General features: G+C 53.6%; 2 protein-coding genes and 1 long non-coding RNA gene across 3 annotated transcripts; 2 read left to right on the top strand and 1 right to left on the bottom strand.

Annotated features, from left to right (window-relative positions):
• The first annotated feature begins 357 nt into the window (after nt 1-357).
• On the top strand, nt 358-5868 carry LOC742388 (CD177 antigen-like). The gene is made up of 6 exons (XM_054672928.1): nt 358-660; nt 1397-1582; nt 1699-1833; nt 2097-2237; nt 5146-5255; nt 5791-5868. The coding sequence occupies exons 1-6, from the start codon at nt 435-437 to the stop codon at nt 5866-5868; spliced, it is 876 nt and encodes a 291-aa protein (XP_054528903.1). The 5' UTR covers nt 358-434.
• Nucleotides 5869-6942: 1074 nt separating this feature from the next.
• LOC134809050 (uncharacterized) lies at nt 6943-8422 on the top strand. The gene is made up of 3 exons (XR_010153587.1): nt 6943-7025; nt 7377-7462; nt 7906-8422. It is a non-coding gene; the product is annotated as an uncharacterized LOC134809050 (long non-coding RNA).
• A 27-nt stretch (nt 8423-8449) lies between these two features.
• LOC742336 (CD177 antigen) lies at nt 8450-17237 on the bottom strand. The gene is made up of 9 exons (XM_024351420.3): nt 17139-17237; nt 16912-17052; nt 16512-16697; nt 15147-15269; nt 14821-14937; nt 10524-10664; nt 9605-9790; nt 9354-9488; nt 8450-8916 (listed from the first exon to the last, which is right to left on the bottom strand). Exons 1-9 carry the CDS (start codon nt 17188-17190, stop codon nt 8684-8686), a joined length of 1314 nt encoding a protein of 437 aa, XP_024207188.2. The 5' UTR covers nt 17191-17237; the 3' UTR covers nt 8450-8683.
• Between the last annotated feature and the right edge of the window lie 6198 nt (nt 17238-23435).

Here is a 23435-nt window from a genome sequence, read left to right as displayed (position 1 = left end):
ATCCCAGATAAGCTGAGTTCCCTGGAACCTTAGATGGGTGGATCTGTGGGAAGCAATGAGGTCAGCCAGGTGCAGAGACAGTGCTCAGCGGCAGTGCTCAGCCCACCCTGTCCCTTCGCATCTTTTGTTTGGAACATAGGGCTTTGCAACTGAAAGGTATGAGAAAGGTCTCAGGCTGCCTTCCTTATTATTGAAATGAGGACCTTAAAGCTCAGATGGGGAAGCAGAGATGGGCAGAGGCTCAGGAAGAGCTTCCATTGCTCTCACAGCTAAAGCAAGGAATGGCTGTTCTCACAGGGCTGTGAGAGGACGTCCCTGCGGGTGTTCAAGCAGAAACGGGGAACAATGGGGGTGGGGTTTGGAATTCCAAGTCCTTTCTGAATCCGTGGTTGAGGGACTCCATGGCCAGGTCACCTGGAGTGTGACTCAAGAGCATGATCACCTTCCCTAGCCCAGGAAGTGGAGGGACAGACATGGTGGGTTCCTGGCTTACACAGATCCTGGGATTCCTCTCCCCAGATTTTCTGACCTGTCATCGGGGGATCACCTTTATGACACACACAAACTTGGCTCAAGAACCCACTGACTGGACCACATCGAATACCGAGATGTGCGAGGCGGGGCAGGTGTGTCAGGAGACGCTGCTGCTGGTAGATGTAGGTGCGTGGACTGAGGTAGAAGACGAACACCTGTCCCAAGTCCCTGGCAGCTCCCTCCACCCCACTGGATTCTTTCCCCTGAATTTCCTGCTCAGCTCCCTTCACATCTGCAATTTTCAATCCGACTCTTCTTCTCTCTGCATCTTGGGCTCCCCTTATGAAAACTGGGGGTGAAGCAGTGGGAATGACAGTGTCTGCCTTTCTGGGTAGGGGTGACAATGTATGCGGTAATCCCTGCCCAGGGTGGAGAACCATGCCAACACCAGGAATCTCAGTGACTTCATACATTCTGGAAATATTTACCCAGCATTTGTTTTAGGCGCCGCAGATCCAATCCCATCTGTATTCCTGCAGCTTTATATGCCTTGAGAAACAGGAAACAAACAAACAAAAAGCAGCAAAGTATGGGGAATGGAGATCCCAACTCTGGAGAGAAATCTGGCAAGGAAAAGGAGATAGGAAAAGTGAGGGGAAGGCTGCAATTTTAAGCTCAGTGCTCAGGGGAGATCATGGAGAAGGTGACGTTTGAGCGAGAACTGGGAGGAAGCAGAGCTTCGGGGAGGACCCAGGCCCCAGCCTCCGTCTTTGCCCCACACTAAACATGACCCATGCAGTTGTGATCAGGGCATTCACCCTCTGCCTGGGGGGTATTGTGAAGGGCAGTGAGTCCAGTTCTGGAGCCCCTGCTGCCCTGGGAGCTGCCCAGTCCCCAGCCCAGCTTTCCCTCTCACCCTCAGGACTCACATCAACCCTGGAGTCGACCAAAAGCTGCAGCGCTGTTGGGGCTCAAAATTCCCAGAAGACCACCATCCACTCAGCCCCTCCTGGGGTGCTTGTGGCCTCCTATACCCACTTCTGCTCCTCGGACCTGTGCAATAGTGCCAGCAGCAGCAGCGTTCGGCTGAACTCCCTCCCTCCTCAAGGTATGGGATCCGGGGCCGTGGAGAAATGAGGCCCAGACACACAGAGACTCTGGCCCAAGGTGGGCGGCTGCTCTGAGCACAAAGTCATGTACCCCCACCTTTCCTCTGCTCCCCAGCTGCCCCTGTCCCAGGAGACCGGCAGTGTCCTACCTGTGTGCAGCCCCTTGGAACCTGCTCAAGTGGCTCCCCCCGAATGACCTGCCCCAGGGGCGCCACTCATTGTTATGATGGGTACATTCATCTCTCAGGAGGTGAGTGCTGCAAGCAGGGCCCCAAGTATGAAGGCGCTGGTGTCCTGGGCTCCTGGGACTGAGGGAGAAGGGGCTGGGGGCCTGTACTCCTGGGTCTGAGCAGGGAGGGGCTGGAGGCCTGGACTCCTGGGTCTGAGGTAGGAGGGGCTGGGGGTCTGAGCTCCTGCGTTTGAGGGAGGAGGGTCTGGGGCCTGGACTCCTGGGTTTATGAATTTGGCTGGGCTGTACTCTGTGTCCTTTCTGACTTGGTCTTCTCCCTCTAGGTGGGCTGATCACCAGAATGAGCATTCAGGGCTATGTGGCCCAACCTTCCAGCTCCTTGTTGAACCACACCAGACAAATCGGGATCTTCTCTGTGTGTGAGAAGGGTGATGAGCCGCCTCCTGCCCCTCAGCCTGAGGGAGGTAGGCTGGGGGCCTGGAGTGTCTCACTTGCGGGGTGGGGCTAGCACTGGCCCTAGCGCTGTGGTGGGGAGCAGTTTGCCCTTCCTGCTAACTCCATTTCCCCCACGATTCTTCACCGCTGCTCACCACCACACTCAACCGTCCCTTGTGCTTGTAACCTAATGGCCCTGGACACCAGATTATTTCCCCATCCTGTCCATGAATCATCTTCCCCACACACAATCATTCATATCTACTCACCTAATAGCAACACTGGGGAGAGCCTGGAGCAGCCGGACTTGCCCTGTGGGAGAGGGGACACTGGAGGAGTGGCTGCATGTGTCTGATAATAAAGACCCTGTGCTTTCTCCCAGTGCTGGGATTTCTCCATGTAAGGGGACAGCAGGACGTCCAGGGATCTAGCGTGGTGGAGGAGAGGAACCTAATGAGAAAATGGCCATCCAAAGCCTGCCCTTCATTGGTCTGGTTCATGTCTCCAAACCAGCTTGGATGGTAGCAGAGACTTCAGGGTGCTCCAGCCAAATGTATTTGGGCATCACCATGACCTGGGAGGGGAAGATGCACTGAGACGTATGAGGCTTCCAGCCTAGCAGCCAGGGCCCTAGCACAAACAGGGGGCTGGCCCCATCTGAGCAACTGCAGGAGAGGTTAGTACAGTCATGCATTGCTTAACGACAGGGACGTGTCGTTAGAAATGTGTCGTTAGGTGATTTTATCACGAAAGGAACATTGTAGAGTGCACTTACACCAACCCAGATGGTACAGCCCAATACACACCCAGGATGGATGGTAGAGTTGACTGCTCTTAGGCTACAAGCCTGCAGTGCATGTTATGGTGTGAATACTGCAGGCATCGTAACACCACGGCAAGTATTTGCGCATCTATACACATCTAAACATAGAAAAGGTACGGCATAAATACAGTATTGTCATCTCAGGGACCACTGTTCTATACGCAATTCGTCACTGACCCAAACGTTGCTATGTAGCATCTGCCTATCGTGGGATAATTGACATAAGGGCTAAAGAGAACTCCAGAAAAAAATGGGTTAGCATTTTCCTAGAGCTGTTACCATTGGGTCTCTCTTACCACCATAGCCCACAAAGGGTGAGGAGAAGAGCCACTGCTGGAATCTGCAGACAGAGAGAGAGAGAGAGAGAGACATAGACAGAAAGAGACAGAGAGAGCTGGAGAGAGCCGGAGACAGAAAGAGAGAGATATTCAGAGAGGGTTGCCTAACAAGAGCTCCCATCTCAGGCTGAAAAACGCGTCCAGCCCACAATGATACTGGGGAGGGAGGTGGGGAACTAAAATTCCAAACTGATGTACTCACTCTGGTCTCCAGTTGAGGTTCCCCATTGACTGAACCCCCTAGAGGCCACAGAAGCAGGAGACTCCACTGGCCCAGCCCCCATAGATCTGCCATTCACAGTAGAGAACAGAGGAGAGGAGAGGGAAGAGAAGAGAGTGAATCTGGAGAAGGAAACAGAACACGTCTAGTACCGTTCACTCCCTTGCCCCTCGGCATCCACCCTTTCCCTTTGTCCAGATGAAAATCAGAGTCCAGGACGGGCTCGGTGGCTCACGCCTGTAATGCCAGCACTTTGGGAAGCTGAGGTGGGAGGATCACTTGAGCCCAGGAGTTTGAGACCAGCCTGGGCAACATAGTGAAACTGCTTCTCTACAAAAAATACAAAAAATTAGCCGGGTGTGGTGGTGCGTGCCTGTCTGTAGTCCCAGTACTTTGGGAGGCCGAGGCGGGCACATCACGAGGTCAGGAGATTGAGACCATCCTGGCTAATACCGTGAAATCCCGTCTCCACTAAGAATACAAAAAATTAGCCGGGTGTGGTGGTGCGCGCCTGTGGTCCCAGCTACTCAGAAGGCTGAGTCCAAGAGGTCAAGGCTGCAGTGAGCCAAGACTGCACCACTGCACTCCAGCCTGGGCGACACAGCAAGACCCTGTCTCAAGGGGGAAAAAAAAATCAGAGTCCTCCGTACAGATGACACACAATTCCAGTCCTTCCCTCTGTCACAGTAAGAGTGTGTGATGGTGACAGTGATGTCCTCCTCCCATTGTGCTGGGCACCAGTTCTTCGCCCACAATGAGAGGAAGATGGGGAGGAGATGGCTTCCAATAGCACTGCTGAGGTCCTGGGGGCGGGGCTGCTGGTGCTCAGAGCTGCTTTCTTCCAGTACATTCCACATTGTCTTCCCACCTCCAAAACCTCCTTTGGATGTTATTTGTTATCTGCAATGTAACCCAAATCTTGATTCCTATGGAGAATGAGTCTTGGATGGCCTTGTCTTTAGCGGGTTTCTATAGTTTTCCATGGAACAGGGCCCTGGCCAAGGAAATGTTACCGCCATGAGTTGCCTGCCTTCGAAAATAGCCTCCTTGTCCCAGCCACCCGACCTCCCTCTGTAATCAGATGCCATTCCCCCGACTGCAGAGTGACCTCTCCTTTGCCTGCTGTTTTGGCAGCACAAGGGGCACAGGATGGCTGGAGGGCTGTCATGGCTTCCTGCAGATCAGAACTAGGAAGAGATTCCTCATCCACAGCAGCCCAGGGCCACGGGGACAAAGAGCAAGCATTCTCTCAGTGGGCTGGCAGGTGCAATCATGGGAGGGACCCGCTCTTATTCTTCCTGTCTTTCCTGGATCTTTGCATCTGGCCCTGGGGAAAGTGACCCGATAGCTTGGTTGCTGGTTTATAAGATGTGTGGCATCTCTTGTGGGGTGGCGGGGTACAGTCTCCCTCCTGGTGCCCTGATAAGCCGCACATGAGCCATTGCGCCAATCTGAGAAGCAGCTGTCTCTGTATAGTGGGGCACCTGAGACGGTCAGTGGGTTCCATGGGTGTCAGTTAATTACCCCCCATTCTTTGCGTTAACATGTGTCCCCAGTGGAAGCAATCCTGCATAGGTTCCAGAGCCACAGGAAAGGCCCTGTTCACGGAAGCACTGAGCAGGGTCCAGGGAAGGCCAACTGGAACCCCCAGTGTGTGTGTATCCGTGTGAGGACAAAGCCCAGTCCCTTCCAGGATGGGACGTGTCCTGTGTGGCCAGCCTATCTGCAGTGGCCGGGTAGTCCTCCTGTAAAATGATGCCTTCCAGGGGCTTAGCCCCGGGCTCTGCCTACACTGGGCAGGGCTGGGTACAGTGTGCAGCCAGGCCAGTGCTGAGAGATTCAGTCCACTTGTGGTAAGGTACGTCGCCGTCCTCCCTATCCATGTGGCCATCTGCACCTGGACCCCCTGAACAAGCTCTGAGGGACAGAGTCTGCCTGACACCATCCACCAAACACCAAGAACCTCATCCTCACAGCACAGGTTCTGGGCTTAAGGGTGGGGACGGCATAGCTCACACTTTGTGCCCATCCCCAGAGGAACATCCATGTGTCCTCCCTGTCTTAAGTTTACTCTTTTATTCTCTTCAAGTCCTTGACCATGTGGCCCGCTCTGGGTTCATGCAATGGACCCAAGTCCATCCCTCCTTGCAGAAACCCTGAGGTTCTGCCCATCTGAAGGATTTCCCTTCATCACTCCTCAGGACCACCTGAAGTGGGCACTAAGGCAGCTGCCGTCCACTTCTGCTGGGTGCCAGCTCACTGTGAGGACCCATCCATAAGCCTGGTCTGCACTTTCCTCCTCTGTATGAGGTCACAGGGCTTCCCAACTGGGGGTTCCAGTTGGCCTTCCCTGGACCCTGCTCAGTGCTTCTGTGAATAGCGCCTTCCCTGTGGCTCTGGAACCTGTGCAGGATTGCTTCCACTGGGGACACATGTTAACGCAAAGAATGGGGGGTAATTAACTCACACCCACTGACCGTCTCAGGTGCCCCACTATACAGAGACAGCTGCTTCTCAGATTGGTGCAATGGCTCGTGTGTGGCTTATCAGGGCACCAGGAGGGAGACCGTACCCCACCACCCACAGGAGATGCCACACATCTTATAAACCAGCAACCAGGCTATCGAGTCACTTTCCCCAGGGCCAGATGCAAAGATCCAGGAAAGACAGGAAGAATAAGGGCAGGTCCCTCCCATGATTGCACCTGCCAGCCCACTGAGAGAATGCTTGCTCTTTGTCCCCGTGGCCCTGGGCTGCTGTGGATGAGGAATCTCTTCCTAGTTCTGATCTGCAGGAAGCCATGACAGCCCTCCAGCCATCCTGTGCCCCTTGTGCTGCCAAAACAGCAGGCAAAGGAGAGGTCACTCTGCAGTCGGGGGAATGGCATCTGATTACAGAGGGAGGTCGGGTGGCTGGGACAAGGAGGCTATTTTCGAAGGCAGGCAACTCATGGCGGTAACATTTCCTTGGCCAGGGCCCTGTTCCATGGAAAACTATAGAAACCCGCTAAAGACAAGGCCATCCAAGACTCATTCTCCATAGGAATCAAGATTTGGGTTACATTGCAGGTAACAAATAACATCCAAAGGAGGTTTTGGAAGTGGGAAGACAATGTGGAATGTACTGGAAGAAAGCAGCTCTGAGCACCAGCAGCCCCGCCCCCAGGACCTCAGCAGTGCTATTGGAAGCCATCTTCTCCCCATCTTCCTCTCATTGTGGGCGAAGAACTGGTGCCCAGCACAATGGGAGGAGGACATCACTGTCACCATCACACACTGTTACTGTGACAGAGGGAAGGACTGGAATTGTGTGTCATCTGTACAGAGGACTCTGATTATTTTTTTTTCCCCCTTGAGACAGGGTCTCGCTGTGTCGCCCAGGCTGGAGTGCAGTGGTGCAGTCTTGGCTCACTGCAGCCTTGACCTCCTGGATTCAGGTGATCCTCCTCCCTCTGCCTTCTGAGTAACTGGGACCACAGGCGCGCACCACCACACCTGGCTTATTGTTTGTATTTTTTTGTAGAGAAGCGGTTTCACTATGTTGCCCAGGCTGGTCTCAAACTCCTGGGCTCAAGTGATCCTCCCGCCTCGGCTTCCCAAAGTGCTGGCATTATAGGCGTGAGCCACCGAGCCCGTCCTGGACTCTGATTTTCATCTGGACAAAGGGAAAGGGTGGATGCCGAGGGGCAAGGGAGTGAACGGTACTAGACATGTTCTGTTTCCTTCTCCAGATTCACTCTCTTCTCCTCTTCCCTCCCCTCTCCTCTGTTCTCTACTGTGAATGGCAGATCTATGGGGGCTGGGCCAGTGGAGTCTCCTGCTTCTGTGGCCTCTAGGGGGTTCAGTCAATGGGGAACCTCAACTGGAGACCAGAGTGAGTACATCAGTTTGGAATTTTAGTTCCCCACCTCCCTCCCCAGTACCATTGTGTGCTGGACGCGTTTTTCAGCTTGAGATAGGAGCTCTTGTTAGGCAACCCTCTCTGAATATCTCTCTCTTTCTGTCTCCGGCTCTCTCTTCAGCTCTCTCTGTCTCTTTCTGTCTATGTCTCTCTCTCTCTCTCTCTGTCTGCAGATTCCAGCAGTGGATCTTCTCCTCACCCTTTTTGGGCTATGGTGGTAAGAGAGACCCAATGGTAACAGCTCTGGGAAAATGCTAACCCATTTTTTTCTGGAGTTCTCTCAAGCCCTTATGTCAATTATCCCACGATAGGCAGACGCTACATAGCAACGTTTGGGTCAGTGACGAATTGCGTATAGAACGGTGGTCTCCTGAGATGACAATAGTGTATTTATGCTGTACCTTTTCTATGTTTAGATGTGTATAGATGCACAAATACTTGCCGTGGTGTTACGATTGCCTGCAGTATTCACACCATAACATGCACTGCAGGCTTGTAGCCTAGGAGCAGTCGACTCTACCGTCCACCCTGGGTGTGCATTGGGCTGTACCATCTGGGTTGGTGTAAGTGCACTCTACAATGTTCCTATGGTCATAAAATCACCTAACGACACATTTCTAACGACACGTCCCTGTCGTTAAGCAATGCATGACTGTACTAACCTCTCCTGCAGTTGCTCAGATGGGGCCAGCCCCCTGTTTGTGCTAGGGCCCTGGCTGCTAGGCTGGAAGCCTCATACGTCTCAGTGCATCTTCCCCTCCCAGGTCATGGTGATGCCCAAATACGTTTGGCTGGAGCACCCTGAAGTCTGCTACCATCCAAGCTGGTTTGGAGACGTGAACCAGACCAATGAAGGGCAGGGTTTGGATGGTCATTTTCTCATTAGGTTCCTCTCCTCCCCCACGCTAGATCCCTGGGTGTCCTGCTGTCCCCTCACATGGAGAAATCCCAGCACTCGGAGAAAGGACAGGGTCTGTATTATGAGATACATGCAGCCACTCATCCAGCGTCCCCTCTCCCATAGGCAACCCTGGCTGCTCCGGGCTCTCCCCAGTGTTGCTATTGTGTGTGGGGAAGATGATTCATGGACAGAATGGGAAAGAATCTGGTGTCCAAGGCCATTAGGTTATGAGGTCAGAGGGACGGTTGAGTGTGGGTGGTCAGCAGGGGTGAAGAATCGTGGGGGAAATGGAGTTAGCAGGAAGGGCAAACCGCCCCCCACCACAGCGCCGGGGCCAGTGCCAGCCCCACCCCCCAAGTGAGAGACTCCAGGCCCTCAGCCCCACCTCCCTCAGGCTGAGAGGCAGGAGGCTGCACACCACGCTTCTCATGTGCAGAGAAGATCCCGATTTGTCTGGTGTGGTTCAACAAGAAGCTGGAAGGTTGGGCCACGCAGCCCTGAATGCTCATTGTGGAGGTCAGCCCACCTAGAGGGAGAAGACCAAGTCAGAAAGGACACAGAGTACAGCCCAGCCAAGTTGTAAACCCAGGAGTCCAGGCCCCAGACCCTCCTCCCTCAGACCGAGGAGCCCTGACCCCCAGCCCCAGCTCCTCAGACCCAGGGGTCCAGGCCCCCAGCCCCTCCTCCCTCAGACCCAGGAGCCCAAGTCCCCAGCCCCTCCTCCCTCAGACCCAGGAGTCCAGGCCCCCAGTCCCTTCTCCCTCAGACCCAGGAGTCCAGAGCCTCAGCTCCTCAGACCCAGGAGCCCTGGCCCCCAGCCCCTCCACCCTCGGACCGGGAGACCAGGCCCCCAGCCCCTCCTCCCTCGGACCGGGAGTCCAGGCCCCCAGCCCCTCCTCCTTCAGACCCAGGAGTCCAGGCCACCAGCGCCTTCATCCTTGGGGCCCTGCTTGCAGCCCTCACCTCCTGAGAGATGAATGTACCCATCATAACAATGAGTGGCGCCCCTGGGGCAGGTCATTCGGGGGGAGCCACTTGAACAGGTTCCAAGGGGCTGCACACAGGTAGGACACTGCCGGTCTCCTGGGACAGGGGCAGCTGGGGAGCAGAGGGAAGGTAGGGGTACATGACTTTGTGCTCAGAGCAGCCGCCCACCTTGGGCCAGAGTCTCTGTGTGTCTGGGCCTCATTTCTCCACGACCCTGGATCCCATACCTTGAGGAGGGAGGGAGTTCAGCAGGACGCTGCTGCTGCTGGCACTATTGCACAGGTCCGAGGAGCAGAAGTGGGTATAGGAGGCCACAAGCACCCCAGGAGGGGCTGAGTGGATGGTGGTCTTCTGGGAATTTTGAGCCCCAACAGCGCTGCAGCCTTTTGTCCCCACCAGGGTTGATGTGAGTCCTGAGGGTGAGAGGGAAAGCTGGGCTGGGGACTGGGCAGCTCCCAGGGCAGCAGGGGCTCCAGAGCTGGACTCACTGCCCTTCACAATACCCCCCAGGCAGAGGGTGAATGCCCTGATCACAATTGTATGGGTCATGTTTAGTGTGGGGCAAAGACGGAGGCTGGGGCCTGGGTCCTCCCCGAAGCTCTGCCTCCTCCCAGTTCTTGCTCAAACGTCACCTTCTCCATGAGTCTCCCCTGAGCACTGAGCTTAAAATTGCAGCCTTCCCCTCACTTTTCCTATCTCCTTTTCCTTGCCAGATTTCTCTGCAGAGCTGGGATCTCCATTCCCCATACTTTGCTGCTTTTTGTTTGTTTCCTGTTTCTCAAGGCATATAAAGCTGCAGGAATACAGATGGGATTGGATCTGCAGCGCCTAAAACAAATGCTGGATAAACATTTCCAGAATGTATGAAGCCACTGAGATTCCTGGTGTTGGCATGGTTCTCCACCCTGGGCAGGGATTACCGCATACATTGTCACCCCTACCCAGAAAGGCAGACACTGTCATTCCCACTGCTTCACCCCCAGTTTTCATAAGGGGAACCCAAGATGCAGAGAGAAGAAGAGTCGGATTGAAAATTGCAGATGTGAAGGGAGCTGAGCAGGAAATTCAGGGGAAAGAATCCAGTGGGGTGGAGGGAGCTGCCAGGGACTTGGGACAGGTGTTCGTCTTCTACCTCAGTCCACGCACCTACATCTACCAGCAGCAGCGTCTCCTGACACACCTGCCCCGCCTCGCACATCTCGGTATTCGATGTGGTCCAGTCAGTGGGTTCTTGAGCCAAGTTTGTGTGTGTCATAAAGGTGATCCCCCGATGACAGGTCAGAAAATCTGGGGAGAGGAATCCCAGGATCTGTGTAAGCCAGGAACCCACCATGTCTGTCCCTCCACGTCCTGGGCTAGGGAAGGTGATCATGCTCTTGAGTCACACTCCAGGTGACCTGGCCATGGAGTCCCTCAACCACGGATTCAGAAGGGACTTGGGAGTCGAAACCCCACCCCCATTGTTCCCTGTTTCTGCTTGAACACCCGCAGGGATGTCCTCTCACAGCCCTGTGAGAACAGCCATTCCTTGCTTTAGCTGTGAGAGCAATGGAAGCTCTTCCTTATCCTCTGCCCATCTCTGCTTCCCCATCTGAGCTTTAAGGTCCTCATTTCAATAATAAGGAAGGCAGCCTGAGACCTTTCTCATACCTTTCAGTTGCAAAGCCCTATGTTCCAAACAAAAGATGCGAAGGGACAGGGTGGGCTGAGCACTGCCGCTGAGCACTGTCTCTGCACCTGGCTGACCTCATTGCTTCCCACAGATCCACCCATCTAAGGTCCCAGGGAACTCAGCTTATCTGGGATGCCTCATTTCCCCACAGCACCCCAACAGTAGGTGGTGTGATCACAATCAACACCCTCATTTGCAACAAGGGAAACAGAGGCAGGATTGCTCAGTAGCTGCCCATGCCACACAGCTTGTGAGTGGCAGAGGTAGGCTGGGAACCCAGGGACTCTGGACCCTCAGGGTTCGGGTTGGGAGCAGGAGGGAGACAGGTACTGAAGACCATCCTTGGCTACCTTGGCCTGGAGGCCCTCAAGGCTCTAGTGTGAAACCACAGCCCCTGGCCTCCCCTCACGGCCATCACAGAGCAGGGGGGATCGGTCCCATGATGCAGGGACTCTTAGACTGAGCCCCCAGCTTCCACCAACACATGCGACCTGCAGAACGGATGCCACCCTGGAGGGCTGCTCATTTGCATACTTCACAGATGACAAAATCAAAATCATGGCTCCTGCTCCCTTCTCCCACCCTTCTCTCCCCACTCCCATCTCCCCTACTTATACCTGTGGCGGCTCGTTTCTGCTGGCCTAGCTGATTGGTGTTGTCCTTGACTACTCCCTTTCCCTCCCACGTTGTGTTCCTCAAGTAATCCTACTGGCTTGAGCTGCAGAAAACCTTCAAAACCCAACCCCACGTTACCACCTCTGCTGCTTCCAAGCCCCCCACCTTGGCTCCCACCTGACTCCTGGGGCAATCCCTGTGCCCGTCCGTCACTGTTCCTCTCGCTCCATTCTCCACCCAGCAGGCAGAGGGAGGCTGGGTAAACCTAAGTCAGTTCATGTCACTCCTCTGCTCCGAAGACTCCAGGAGGTCCCCATTCTGGAGAATAAAATTCTAAGCCCTTCCAATGGCCCGGGAGGCCTGATAAGACGCGGCCGCCTCCCTGCTCCCTCCATCACTCTGCTCCGCACAGGTGCTTCTGGCAGGCACTCACCTACCTCACGGCCTTTGCATTGCTTCCGCCCCATGTCTGCAACCATCCCCTCCTCTTCCCCAAATCCAGGGAAAGAGGCTCCATGAGATATGGAGACTTTTGATCCTCGTGGGAAGCTGAGGCTGGAAAGCTGTTTCAGCAGCAGAGCAGGGCCTGGGACCCACGTGTCCCTGATTCAGACACGGGCTCTTCCCTGCTCTCTCACTGGGACCGCTGCCCAGCTCCTCTAGGCGCAGCCAGGGCCTTATCTGCCTGGGCCCCTTGGTTCTTCACAAGGGGCTGCTGCCATGGTCCCTTTTAGTAACCTGCATCCTTGCACCCAGCCCTCCCACTGCTGTGGCTTCTTATAAGCGGTTCCATCACCCTGAAGCCTCTTCTCTCCTGCACTTGGTCCCCAGCGTCTTGTTGTTCCCCCAGTTTCTGATGCCTGGTCTTGTGATGCTCACTGTCTGCTAAACTGCTGAACTGCACTTCACCAGGGAGGCAAAACAGCCTGCAAGATCTGGCTCCAGTGTTGAAAGCAGAAGATGAATCTCTATGAACAGCACTGATTCGTGCATAATCGCTGTGTTTTATGTGGTGTGTTTGTGTAGTGTGTGCACATGCGTGATGTGTGCAGGTATGTGTGCTGTGTGTGAGTGTGTAGTATACATGTGGGGGGTGTGGTGGTATGGGGTGTGTGGTGTGTTCATGGTATGTTTATGTGGTGCGTGCATGTGTAGACATACTGTGTGTGATATATGTGGTATGTGTTTGTTTTGTGTGTTTGGTGTGGTGTGTGTTCTGTGTATCTGTGTTTTGCTTGCATGTGGTGTGTGTGGCATGCCAGATGTGTTGTGTGTATTGTGTGTTGTGTGTGGTATGTATTGCATGTCTGATATGTTGAGAGGGAGGGTGTGTGTGGTGCCTGACGTGTACTATGTGGCATACACACTACATGTACACGTAGTAATTGTGCACTTGTGTGATGCATTTGTGTGTGTTGTGCATATTGTGTGCTCTGTGTGTGATTTGTGTTCCATAGGTGGTATGTCAGGGGTATGGGGGAGTGTGTGTGTGGTATGTGATGTGTGGTGTGTATGTGTCATGGTGTGACGCATTCGTGTCTGCTGTGCTTATTGTGGGCTGTGTGTGTGGCATGTGTTGCGTCTGATTTGTTTCTGAAATACCTTCTGGGTTATCAGTGTCATCTGGTCCCAGAGACCAGGGCCAGATCCTTAACAGCAGCATCAGTCAAAAGGAAAGATAAATGGCTCAGACCCTGCCCTCCCTGCTCCACAATCTTCCATGGCTCCCCTGCCTTCAGGAGAGGGTCCACCCCTCAGCCTGGGTTTTCAGGTACTTGAGTGACCACCAGGCTCCCCACTTAACTCTTCCTCCCCCACCAGTATCCATTCTGAAGGCATGCCAGTTCATTTCCTCCTCAGCCTCACACCTGCTGTGCCTTTGGCTTGGAGCAGCTCCCTCTTCGACCCCACACCCACCTTGTCCACCTGGAAAAGTTCTAATCACCCCTAATCCCAGCTGTACCCCCTCATCTTGATGAGTCCTTCTCAGGTGGAGTGAGGGACTCTTCTTGAAAACAGCAGGCTCACTCCCACCTCCAGGCCTATGCAGCTGCTACACACTGTTCCCTCTGCCACCAATGTCCTCTTCCTCTTCTACCAATAAGCTGTAGGTCATCTTTAACACACGGTTCACAGGCCACCTCCTCTGTAAAGCCCTCCTTGACTCTCTACCCCAACAACATCAGTATTTTCCTCCTCTGAGCTGCCCCAGGCCTCACATCCCTGTTTGCCACAGCCCTGATCACCTTAAGCTGTGACCATCTGTGTCTGTAGCACCTCCCCCTCCTTGTCCTGGAGGCCCTTCAGGTAGAAACAGGGTCTGACTCATGAGGGAGCTTTGCTCAAGTGAGCCCTGCATGTCCTCACTTGAGCAAACACCTCCTGGTACCCTTCCTGAGCCGTCTCCTGAGGTAACCAAGGCTGGAAACCCTGGTGCCAGTGGTACCAAGCCCCTGGCCTCAGGCTCCCAGCCTAGCTAGGGAGAAACAGCCAAATACACAGAGGAATGTGTGCAAAACTCACACAACTCTCTCTTCTAAGCTCTAAGGGTTAGTGTGATGTGGGCAGAAAAGGAAACTGAGGCAGGGGCATGGAAGACTTTGATTCTAGGAGGGAAGCTGGGATTCCTATAAGATCCCCACCTCCCCACCATGGCTTCCTGTTGCTTTGGAGCCCTCCTTATGGAGACATTCCCTGGCACTCTCTTCCATGGCAGCACCTAAATGGGTAAGTGGGGACCCTCTCAGTGTCCTCCTTTAACTCTTGCTTTCTCTGTCACACCTGATGTGCCCTTGATTTTCTCTCAGATGTTCTGTCCTGTGCAGGCAAGGCTGCTGGGGCACTCCAGCATCATGAGCGGGGCGGGGGCTGGTGAGGGTGCTAGAGAGGCTATGGTGGTCTAGGGAAGTGGGAGACCTAGGGTTACCCAAGGCCAGGGGTGTGGAGACACAAAAATTGAAGCAACTAGTCACTCTCAGCAGCTTGAGAGCCAGCAGGGGCGCCAGCTCTCACTGTTGCCTAAAGCCACATGCCAAGCAACCCACCCTGCACCCTTGACCTTCCTCCTGCTGGCTTTGGTGTGATGGCTCTGGATGCCCCATGTGGCATCGTGCCCCGAGGCTGCAGTCCAGGGCACAGCCTAGGGGCGGGACTCACCTTTCCTATTGCAGTTCTCAGTCATACCCACGGGCCCAATTTCCTGTGTCCCATTGAGCAGATTGCAACCTGGCTGGGGCATGCATCCCTGGACTCTCAGATTGGAGAAGATGCCTCCTGCAGAAAGGGGGAGCGAGGGAGAGTCAGTGATGCTGCCTCCAGGACCACCCAACCCTCAGAGGCAGGCATAGCTCCAGGAAGCCAGGCTCACCCTCCTCTGGGTCTCATGCCGTGCCTCAGCTCACCCTCACTCCCCAAAGACTAAGATCTCAGTCCCCAGACCTTCCAGTTCAGTCCCCGCAGGGACCCCGATGTCCCAGGCTTACCTCCCCTGAGCCTGAGGAGGCCATCATAACAGTGTGTGGTCCCCTTGGGGCAGATCTCTTCTGTTGTCCCCTCCAGACAGCCTTCCATAGACAAGCAGACTGGGCACCTCAAGGATCCTGGGTCTAGGGAAGTGACAGACAGAGTGAGGGGGCACTGAGAGGGCACTGGATTTGATCAGATACCTTCTCTGCACCCCACTTTTGCTGGCCTCAGGAGTCAACCTGCTCAGCCTTCCCAAAGGGGCCTTCTGCAGCTCCCATCATGGGATCTGGATGTGGGAAAATAAAGAAGTGTAATCCATAAAAGAGGAAGGGAGAGTGAACAGCAGGTCTGGGTAGAGGCACCCAGGGCTGGGTACAGAAAGTGGTCTTGGCTGGGCGTGGTGGCTCACACCTGTAATCCCAGCACTTTGGGAGGCTGAGGCAGATGGATCACGAGGTCAGGAGTTCAAGACCAGCCTGGCCAACATAGTGAAACTCTGTCTCTACTAAAAATACAAAAATTAGCCGGGCGTGGTGGTGGGCTCCTCCAGTTCCAGCTACTTGGGACGCTGAGGCAGGAGAATCACTTGAACCTGGGAGTCGGAGGTTGCAGTGAGCCGAGATTGCGCCACTGCACTCCAGCCTGGTCGACACAGCGAGACGCTTTCTCAGAAAAAAAAAAGGGAGGGGTCTTGGGGGGCAAGTGGGGGTGGGGGGTGGGCAGGGTGGAGGAGGGTCCTGCTGAGGCCAAATGTAGACTCAGACATGGTCAAGTCTGAACCTTTCAACAAAGTCTGGCCTTCCGAGGGGAGACACAGAAGCAGACTCATTGGTCAAGGGAACGAGGGGGTGCCCTGGAAGGAGCCAGTGCCTTCACCTGCAAGTGCTACTAAAGCTCCAAGAACAGGAGACTTCTGTGTTCACAAGCTGTTCCAATAAAAGAAGCGCAAAATATCTCCCTAGACTCTTTATAACACCAGACAAGGAAAGTGGAAAATTACAGTTCAGTCTTCCTTAGGAAGAGGAAATAGCAAAAACCCTGCAGGAGAACTTCTTGAACCAAACGCAACAGAATAAAAAAAGAATGCAGGATAACCCAGTTAATGGTGATTTCATATCAGAAATCCGTCCTGTTTGCTCTTAGAATAGGAGGGGTGCGGGGATTCCCGGGTGGCAGGTCGGTGGGAGGCATCGGGAGTGAGTGGGGAGGGATGGAAAGGGAGGGGGGCGGGGCGATGGTCAGGGAGCAGTCAGGGGAGGGATGGAGAGAGCGAGGGTCGGCATAGCGAGCGAGGGTGGGAGGGACTCCATAACAGCCCCTCTGTGCTCAGTGGAACCCCTTCTGGCAGCCCCTCCCTCTCCTCCCGACCCTCCCGCAGGCACCTGCTGGGGGCTGCGGGGCCCAAAGCGGGAGGGAGTTAACGAGGTTGTTGCAGAAGTCCTCCTGGCGGCACACGAAGGTGTAGGAGATCAGGGAGAGGCCGGGGCCCATCCGGTGCTCAGTGACGCGGGGTTCCTGGTCCTTGGCCTCCGTGCAGCCCTTGGAGAGCACCATGCTCACTTGGGGTCCTGGACCGAAAGAGGGAGGCAAGCGAGGTTGGAGGTCAGGCCTCCAGGGTCCTGGAGGGAGACGCTGCTACATGGCGTAGGCTGAGAGGCTGGAAAGGGGATCACCGGGACCCTAGGAGTCGATCCCCCCGGAGGGGTGGCTCCCGAGTCCCTGCACAGGGATCAAGGGACTGAGGGGACAGGGCGGGGTCTCTGCACGCCAGGGCCTTCTCACCGCTCTCAATGAGCATCAACGTGTCCTGGCACCCCAAGCCACTGTCGCAGCTGGTGTTCTTAGGGGTCCATTGCCGGGGCAGGTCGGACACCTTCCACACACGGTGATTTGTCCCCAACTGGCAGAACAGCGCCTGCACTCCTGGAGTGGCAAGAGCAAATCCATGTCAGCAGGGTTCCCTTGCCCGGCCTCCAGGGAATCTCCTCCAGGCTGGGCTCATCAGTCACCTGGCAGTGGGAGGGTGACCCCCAGGAGGGCCAGCAGTAACACCGGGCTCATGACCCGTCTGTGGCTGGTAATCTCTTCTGCTTTTTCAGCAGGAAACAAGTCCTTTATACCAGCCCTTAAGCAGCCAGCCCAGAAAAGGGTGGGGAGGGGAGGGCCTTGCAAAATGGAGGCTTGGGCCCCACCCCAAGTCTCAATGGCCCCAGTGGCCTATCAGGGACCCCCTTTCTTCCTCAGACCTTCGGGTCCAGGAGTCCAGCCCCTCCTCCCTCAGATGGAGGGTCCAGGACCCCCAGTCCCTCAGCCCCTCCTCCTTCAGAACCAGGAGTCCAGACCCCCAGCCCCTCCTCCCTCAGACCCAGGAGTCCAGGCCCCCAGACCCTCCTCCCTCAGACCCAGGAGTCCAGGCCCCCAGTCCCTCCTCCCTCAGACCCAGGAGTCCAGCCCCCCCAGCCCCTCCTCCCTCAGACCCAGGAGTCCAGACCCCCAGTCCCTCCTCTCTCAGACCCAGGAGTCCAGCCCCCAGGCACTCCTCCCTCAGACCCAGGAGTCCAGGCGCCCAGCCCCTCCTCCCTCAGACCCAGGAGTCCAGACCCCCAGTCTCTCCTCCTTCAACCCAGGAGTCCAGGCCCCCAGTCCCTCCTCCCTCAGACCCAGGAGTCCGGGCCCCCAGTCCCTCCTCCCTCAGACCCAGGAGTCCAGACCCCCAGTCTCTCCTCCTTCAACCCAGGAGTCCAGGCCCCCAGTCCCTCCTCCCTCAGACCCAGGAGTCCGGGCCCCCAGCCCCTCCTCCCTCAGACCCAGGAGTCCAGACCCCCAGTCTCTCCTCCTTCAACCCAGGAGTCCAGGCCTCCAGTCCCTCCTCCCTCAGACCCAGGAGTCCAGGCCCCCAGTCCCTCCTCCCTCAGACCCAGGAGTCCAGGCCCCGAGGCCCTCCTCCCTCCGACCCAGGAGTCCAGGTCCCAGGCCTCCCTCTCTCAGACCCAGGAGTCCAGGCCCCAGGCCCTCCTCCCTCAGACCCAGGAGTCCAGGCCCCCAGGCCCTCCATAGTTAGAAACTGTGGCATCTTGACCCTAGGTTCCCCTGGTCCAGACTCCCAGCCCTCTTTCCTCCTGACCCCAGCTATGTGGATCACCACCCCCACCCTCTTTCTCCAGTAGTTTGGGAAGGCAGTTTCCTCATTTCTCATGGGCTCCCTGGCCACCTCTGTACCCCAGATGGGGAAATGGCCCAACTACCCATGAGGACGTTGTGCAGTGGGCATCGGCTTGTCCCCATGTCTTCCGGTCCTAGTTTCTACCCTCCACTGTCTTCCCACTTCTCTGTTCTTTCTCTTTCCTTCTTATATTGCTTTTCTTTTGATTCTTCTTTTCATGCTTTTCTCTCATGCTTTCTCTGCTATTCTCTACCCTCACAGTACAACATAGGACTCAAGTCCCCAGTTTCCTACCACCAGGAAAGGCTTGGCCAGAGGTGGAGTAGAGACTGAATATCTATGAAAGAATTAGGATATATCTGAAAAATGCAACATTTATTTGCTGGAAGCCGATGGGAGAGCAGTGCTGTGCTGAAAAACCAAGTTTTCTGAAAAACAGTACCCACAAATCCTGCCTCGTAGTGTTGGCCTATTTCTCTGGTATAAATACTCATAGCATGTCTGATTTTAAGCTACCAACAGTTTGCCAACCAGGCTGATGAAATCCCTAGCTATTTAACCATGGGCCTGTCCAGGGCTGTACAAATCAGCTGTAACACACTGGGGAGGAGGAAGACAGGAAGGAACCTAGGGTATCTGTCAGTGACTGCAGAGGGACGTTGGGGGTGTCTGTGACGGAGAGAGGAGAAGCAGAAGAGGGAAGGCGAGAGCAGGAATAGCAGAGAAAGAGAAATGAATGTGACTTGCAATTATATGCTTATTTTTGACATCTCTGTAAATTTTATCTTTATTTGTCTTTGCAAGTGTATTGCAAGTTTAATATTTGCCACACAGACAGGGAAGTGTTTGTCTGATCTCCTGCTATGTCTCCACCACCTACATGGCATATAGTACATGCCCAGTAATTTTTTTTTTTTTTTTTTTTTTTTTTAGAAACAGAGTTTTGCTCTCACCTATGCTGGAGTACAGTGGTGCAGTTGTAGCTCACTGCAGGTCACTACAGCCTCCATCTCCTGGACTCAAGCAACTCTCCCACCTCAGCCTCCCGAGTAACTGGGACTACAGGTGCACGCCACCATGTCTGGTTAATTTTTGTATTTTCAATAGAGACAGGGTTTCACCATGTTGTTCAGGCTGGTCTCAAACTCCTGACCTGCGGTGTTTTCATTTTGAAAACTTTCAGGCTGGGCGCGGTGACTCACGCCAGTAATCCTAGCACTTTGGGAGGCCAAGGCGGGTGGATCTATTGAAGTCAGGAGTTTGAAACCAACCTGGACAACATGGTGAAACCCTATCTCTACTTAAAAAAAAAAAAATACAAAAATTAGCCCGGTGTAGTGGCAGCCACCTGTAGTCCCAGCTACTCCGGAGGCTGAGACAGGAGAATCGCTTGAACCCAAGGGGCAGAGGTTGCAGTGAGCCGAGATCACGCCACTGCACTCCAGCCTGGGCGACAGAGTAAGACTCCGTCTCAAAAAAAAAGAAAGAAAAATTTCAAACCTGCAGAAAAGCTACAAGGATAGTGCAGTAAACACAAGTATCCCCTTCACTGGATTCACCCGCTCTTCACATTTTACTGTATTTGTTTATACGCACACGACACATGCTTTTAAAATATTCTTAAATTTTAAAAACAAGGAGTAGACATTGTAACTCTCACCACTAAGTGCTTCAGCAAAAACCTTCTTAAGATTATTCTTAAGGGGGCTGGGCACAGTGACTCACGCCTATAATCCCAGCACTTTGGAAGGATCACTTTAAGTCAGGAATTCAAGACCAGCCTGGCCAACATGGTGAAACCCCATCTCTACTAAAAATATAAAAATTAGCTGGACATGGTGACACACAACTGTAATCCCAGCTACTTGGGAGGCTGAGGCAGGAGAATCACTTGAAGCTGGTGGTGGAGGTTGCAGCAGTGAGCCTAGATCACACCACTGCACTCCAACCTGGGTGACAGAGCCAGGCTCCATCACAAAAAATAAATAAATAAAAAAATTTTTAAAAAGCATATATTATTCTTTTTTTTTCCTCTCTCTCTCTCTTTTTTTAGATGCAGTTTTGCTCTCTCACCCAAGCTGGAGTGGTGTCGTGATCTCTGCTCACTTCAACCTCCGCCCTCCAGGTTCAAGCAATTCTCCTGTCCCTGCCTCCCGAGTAGCTGGGATTACAGGTGCCTGCCACCACGTCCGGCTAATTTTTGTATTTATAGTAGAGACAGGGTTTCACCATGTTGACCAGGCTGGTCCTGAGCTCTTGACCTCAGGTGATCCACCTGCCTCGGCCTCCCAAAGTGCTAGGATTACAGGTGTGAGCCACCACGCCCAGCCTATATAGATTATTCTTAAGGGCTTTGTCCTACATAATCACAGACCAGGATCAGACCCGTGTAGTTTACACAGATGCACTGTTGTCTAATAGGAAGCCCATTTCCAGTTTTCCTCTGTTGTCCCAGTGACATCTCTCATTGCGTTTTTGCTTTCTGATCAGGAGAACATCCGGGGTCAAGCATGAACTGCACTGCGTTGTCTTTATGAAAGAGAAACAAAAACTCAGGACCCCAATTCACTGTGACAGAAGGAAAAAAAAAACTGGAAGCTGAGTCATGCAAGAAACTGCCTTTCCTTTTGTTCCTAAGCAGACAGCTACAGAGAAAAGGTGAAGTATCTCTGTAGGTAGCTACTCTATGTTCATCTTATCTTTCTTTAAAAAAATTTTTACGGCCGGGCGCGGTGGCTCACGCCTGTAATCCCAGCACTTTGGGAGGCCGAGGCGGGCGGATCACGAGGTCAGGAGATCGAGACCATCCTGGCTAACATGGTGAAACCCCGTCTCTACTAAAAATACAAAAAATTAGCCGGGCGTGGTAGCGGGCGCCTGTAGTCCCAGCTACTCGGGAGGCTGAGGCAGGAGAATGGCGTGAACCCGGGAGGCGGAGCTTGCAGTGAGCCGAGATCGCGCCACTGCACTCCAGCCTGGGCGACAGAGCGAGACTCCGTCTCAAAAAAAAAAAAAATTTTTTTTACTATTTATTTATTTATTTTTGAGACAGTGTCATACTTTGTCTCCCAAGCTGGGGCGCAGTGGCACAATCTTGGCTCACTGCAACCTCTGTCTCCCGGGCTCAAGTCATTCTCTCACCTCAGCCTCCCGAGTAGCTGGGACTACAGGCACCCACCACCACGCCCAGCTAATTTTTGTGGTTTTGTAGAGATGGGTTTTGCCATGTTGTCCATGCTGGTCTCAAGTTCCTGGGCTCATGAGATCCTCCCACCTCAGCCTTTCAAAGTGCTGGGATTACAGGTGTGAGCCACCACGCCCGGCCATATTCACCTTGTCTTTCTCAAGGTGCCAATTTACCGAGCGTGAGATGAATACATGATTGATTATTCCCCTACCTCCTGCCTTCTCTTACACCATGTGGGTTCAGTAATGCGACCACACCCTCCTTCTTTCACCGCCAGCCAGCTTTTCCACCCTAAATATTGAAGCCCTCAAAATTATCTTTGGAAAAAGGCACAGACCACAGACTGTTTCTATGATTGCATGGCTTTTTCTATGTCCTTAACCTTGGCAAAATAAGCTTCTAAGTTGATGGAGACCTGTCTCAGATACCTTTTGGTTTACATCTCATCTCTGGACTCCCCTTTAATCTAGGAGTGCTCCTCAACTGCCTTTCATTTTCTTTAATGTCATTGAAAGCAACGGTTCACTTTTTTTTTTTTTGTAAAGTCTTCCACCACCTGGATGTGCCTGACTCAGACTATGATTAGAGTAGTTTTAATGATTTTTGGCAATATTCTTCTAGCTGGGTGTGGTGTGTCACATTCAGAAGGCCTTTAATGCCTGTTTGTCAAATTCTTGGCTAATCAACAACTGCTGTGTGAGGTAAGCCATGGAGGAGGCCGTGTGAATGTCCTATTCCCCACCACAGACCCTTCTGTCTCCTTGCACACATTGTGCCCAAGCTACTTCCAGAAACTCCTCTGTGATCACGGCAAATCACATGATGCTTTTGGTCCAGCTCCCCTGCTGCCCTCCTATCCACTCTTCTGCCCATTACAGGAAGCCTTTACACCCAGGCAGCTCAGCGTCCAGAGCTGGTTCCATTCATCCCCTTCAAGGAGAGGAAAACTGAGCCCTGGGAAGGAGAAGTAAAGCTGGAGTCACAAAGCCAGGAAATGGTGGCCAGGGGCATGACCCAGGCCTTATAAACAACCTGCACTCTTCCCCCTGCAACACAGCCTGCCGAGGACGCTCATCAGTCATCTCAGTGGTTCACTTCCAATCTCCTCATCTGCCAAGCACCCAGCATGTTCCAGCAAAGACAAATTATTCCTATGGCAAACTGATCTGCCTGCAGTTTACAGGACTTTATGTTATAAAGAGGAGGGATCTATGGCACTTCATGAAAAGTTACACTAAAAGATTTTCATAGGCCTGGCTGGGTGTGGTGTCTCATGCCTGTAATCCCAGCACTTTGGGAGGCAGAGGCAGGTGGATCACCCGAGGTCAGGAGTTCGAGACCAGCCTGGCCAACATGGTGAAACGCTGTCTCTACTAAAAATACAAAAATTAGCCGGGCATGATGGCATGTGTCTCTAATCCCAGCTACTTGGCTGGGGCAGGAGAATGGCTTGAACCCGGGGGGCGGAGGTTGCAGTGAGCCAAGATTGTGCCATTGCACTCCAGCCTGGGCGACAGAGTGAGACTCCATCTCAAAAATAAAAGAAAAGATCTTTACAGGCCTTCGTGTACTGACCAGAGGAGCAAAAATGAGCAAAAGGATTACAACACGAGGCTGGCATTGCTGTGCGCCTATATCCTTGAGTGCTGGTGGCCCCATGGATTAGATCAACACCTTGGAAGCTAATTTGACACTAGACCAACAAAGTCCTTTGACCTGGAGTTCCACTTTGGCAAAAAATAATAAATAAATAAATAAATAAAATCCCTAAAGTGTGTAAAGAGAAAGGAAGTTGTGATATTTGGAAATTGTGGGCTTTGAGTAAAGAGGCTGATATTCTAGACCTGCTAACGTTTCACTATGACCTGAACAATTTACTTCCTCTTTCTAGCCTTCCATCTCTTCCTGCAAAATAAGGCATGTTTTTCAATCTCTTCACCGTACAGGGAAAGGAAA

This window comes from Pan troglodytes, chromosome 20 (assembly GCF_028858775.2).
Source record: "Pan troglodytes isolate AG18354 chromosome 20, NHGRI_mPanTro3-v2.0_pri, whole genome shotgun sequence".
Classification (NCBI taxonomy): Eukaryota; Metazoa; Chordata; class Mammalia; order Primates; family Hominidae; genus Pan; species Pan troglodytes.
Note: the sequence above shows the minus strand (reverse complement) of the source record. Positions and strands in the feature narration are given on the sequence as shown.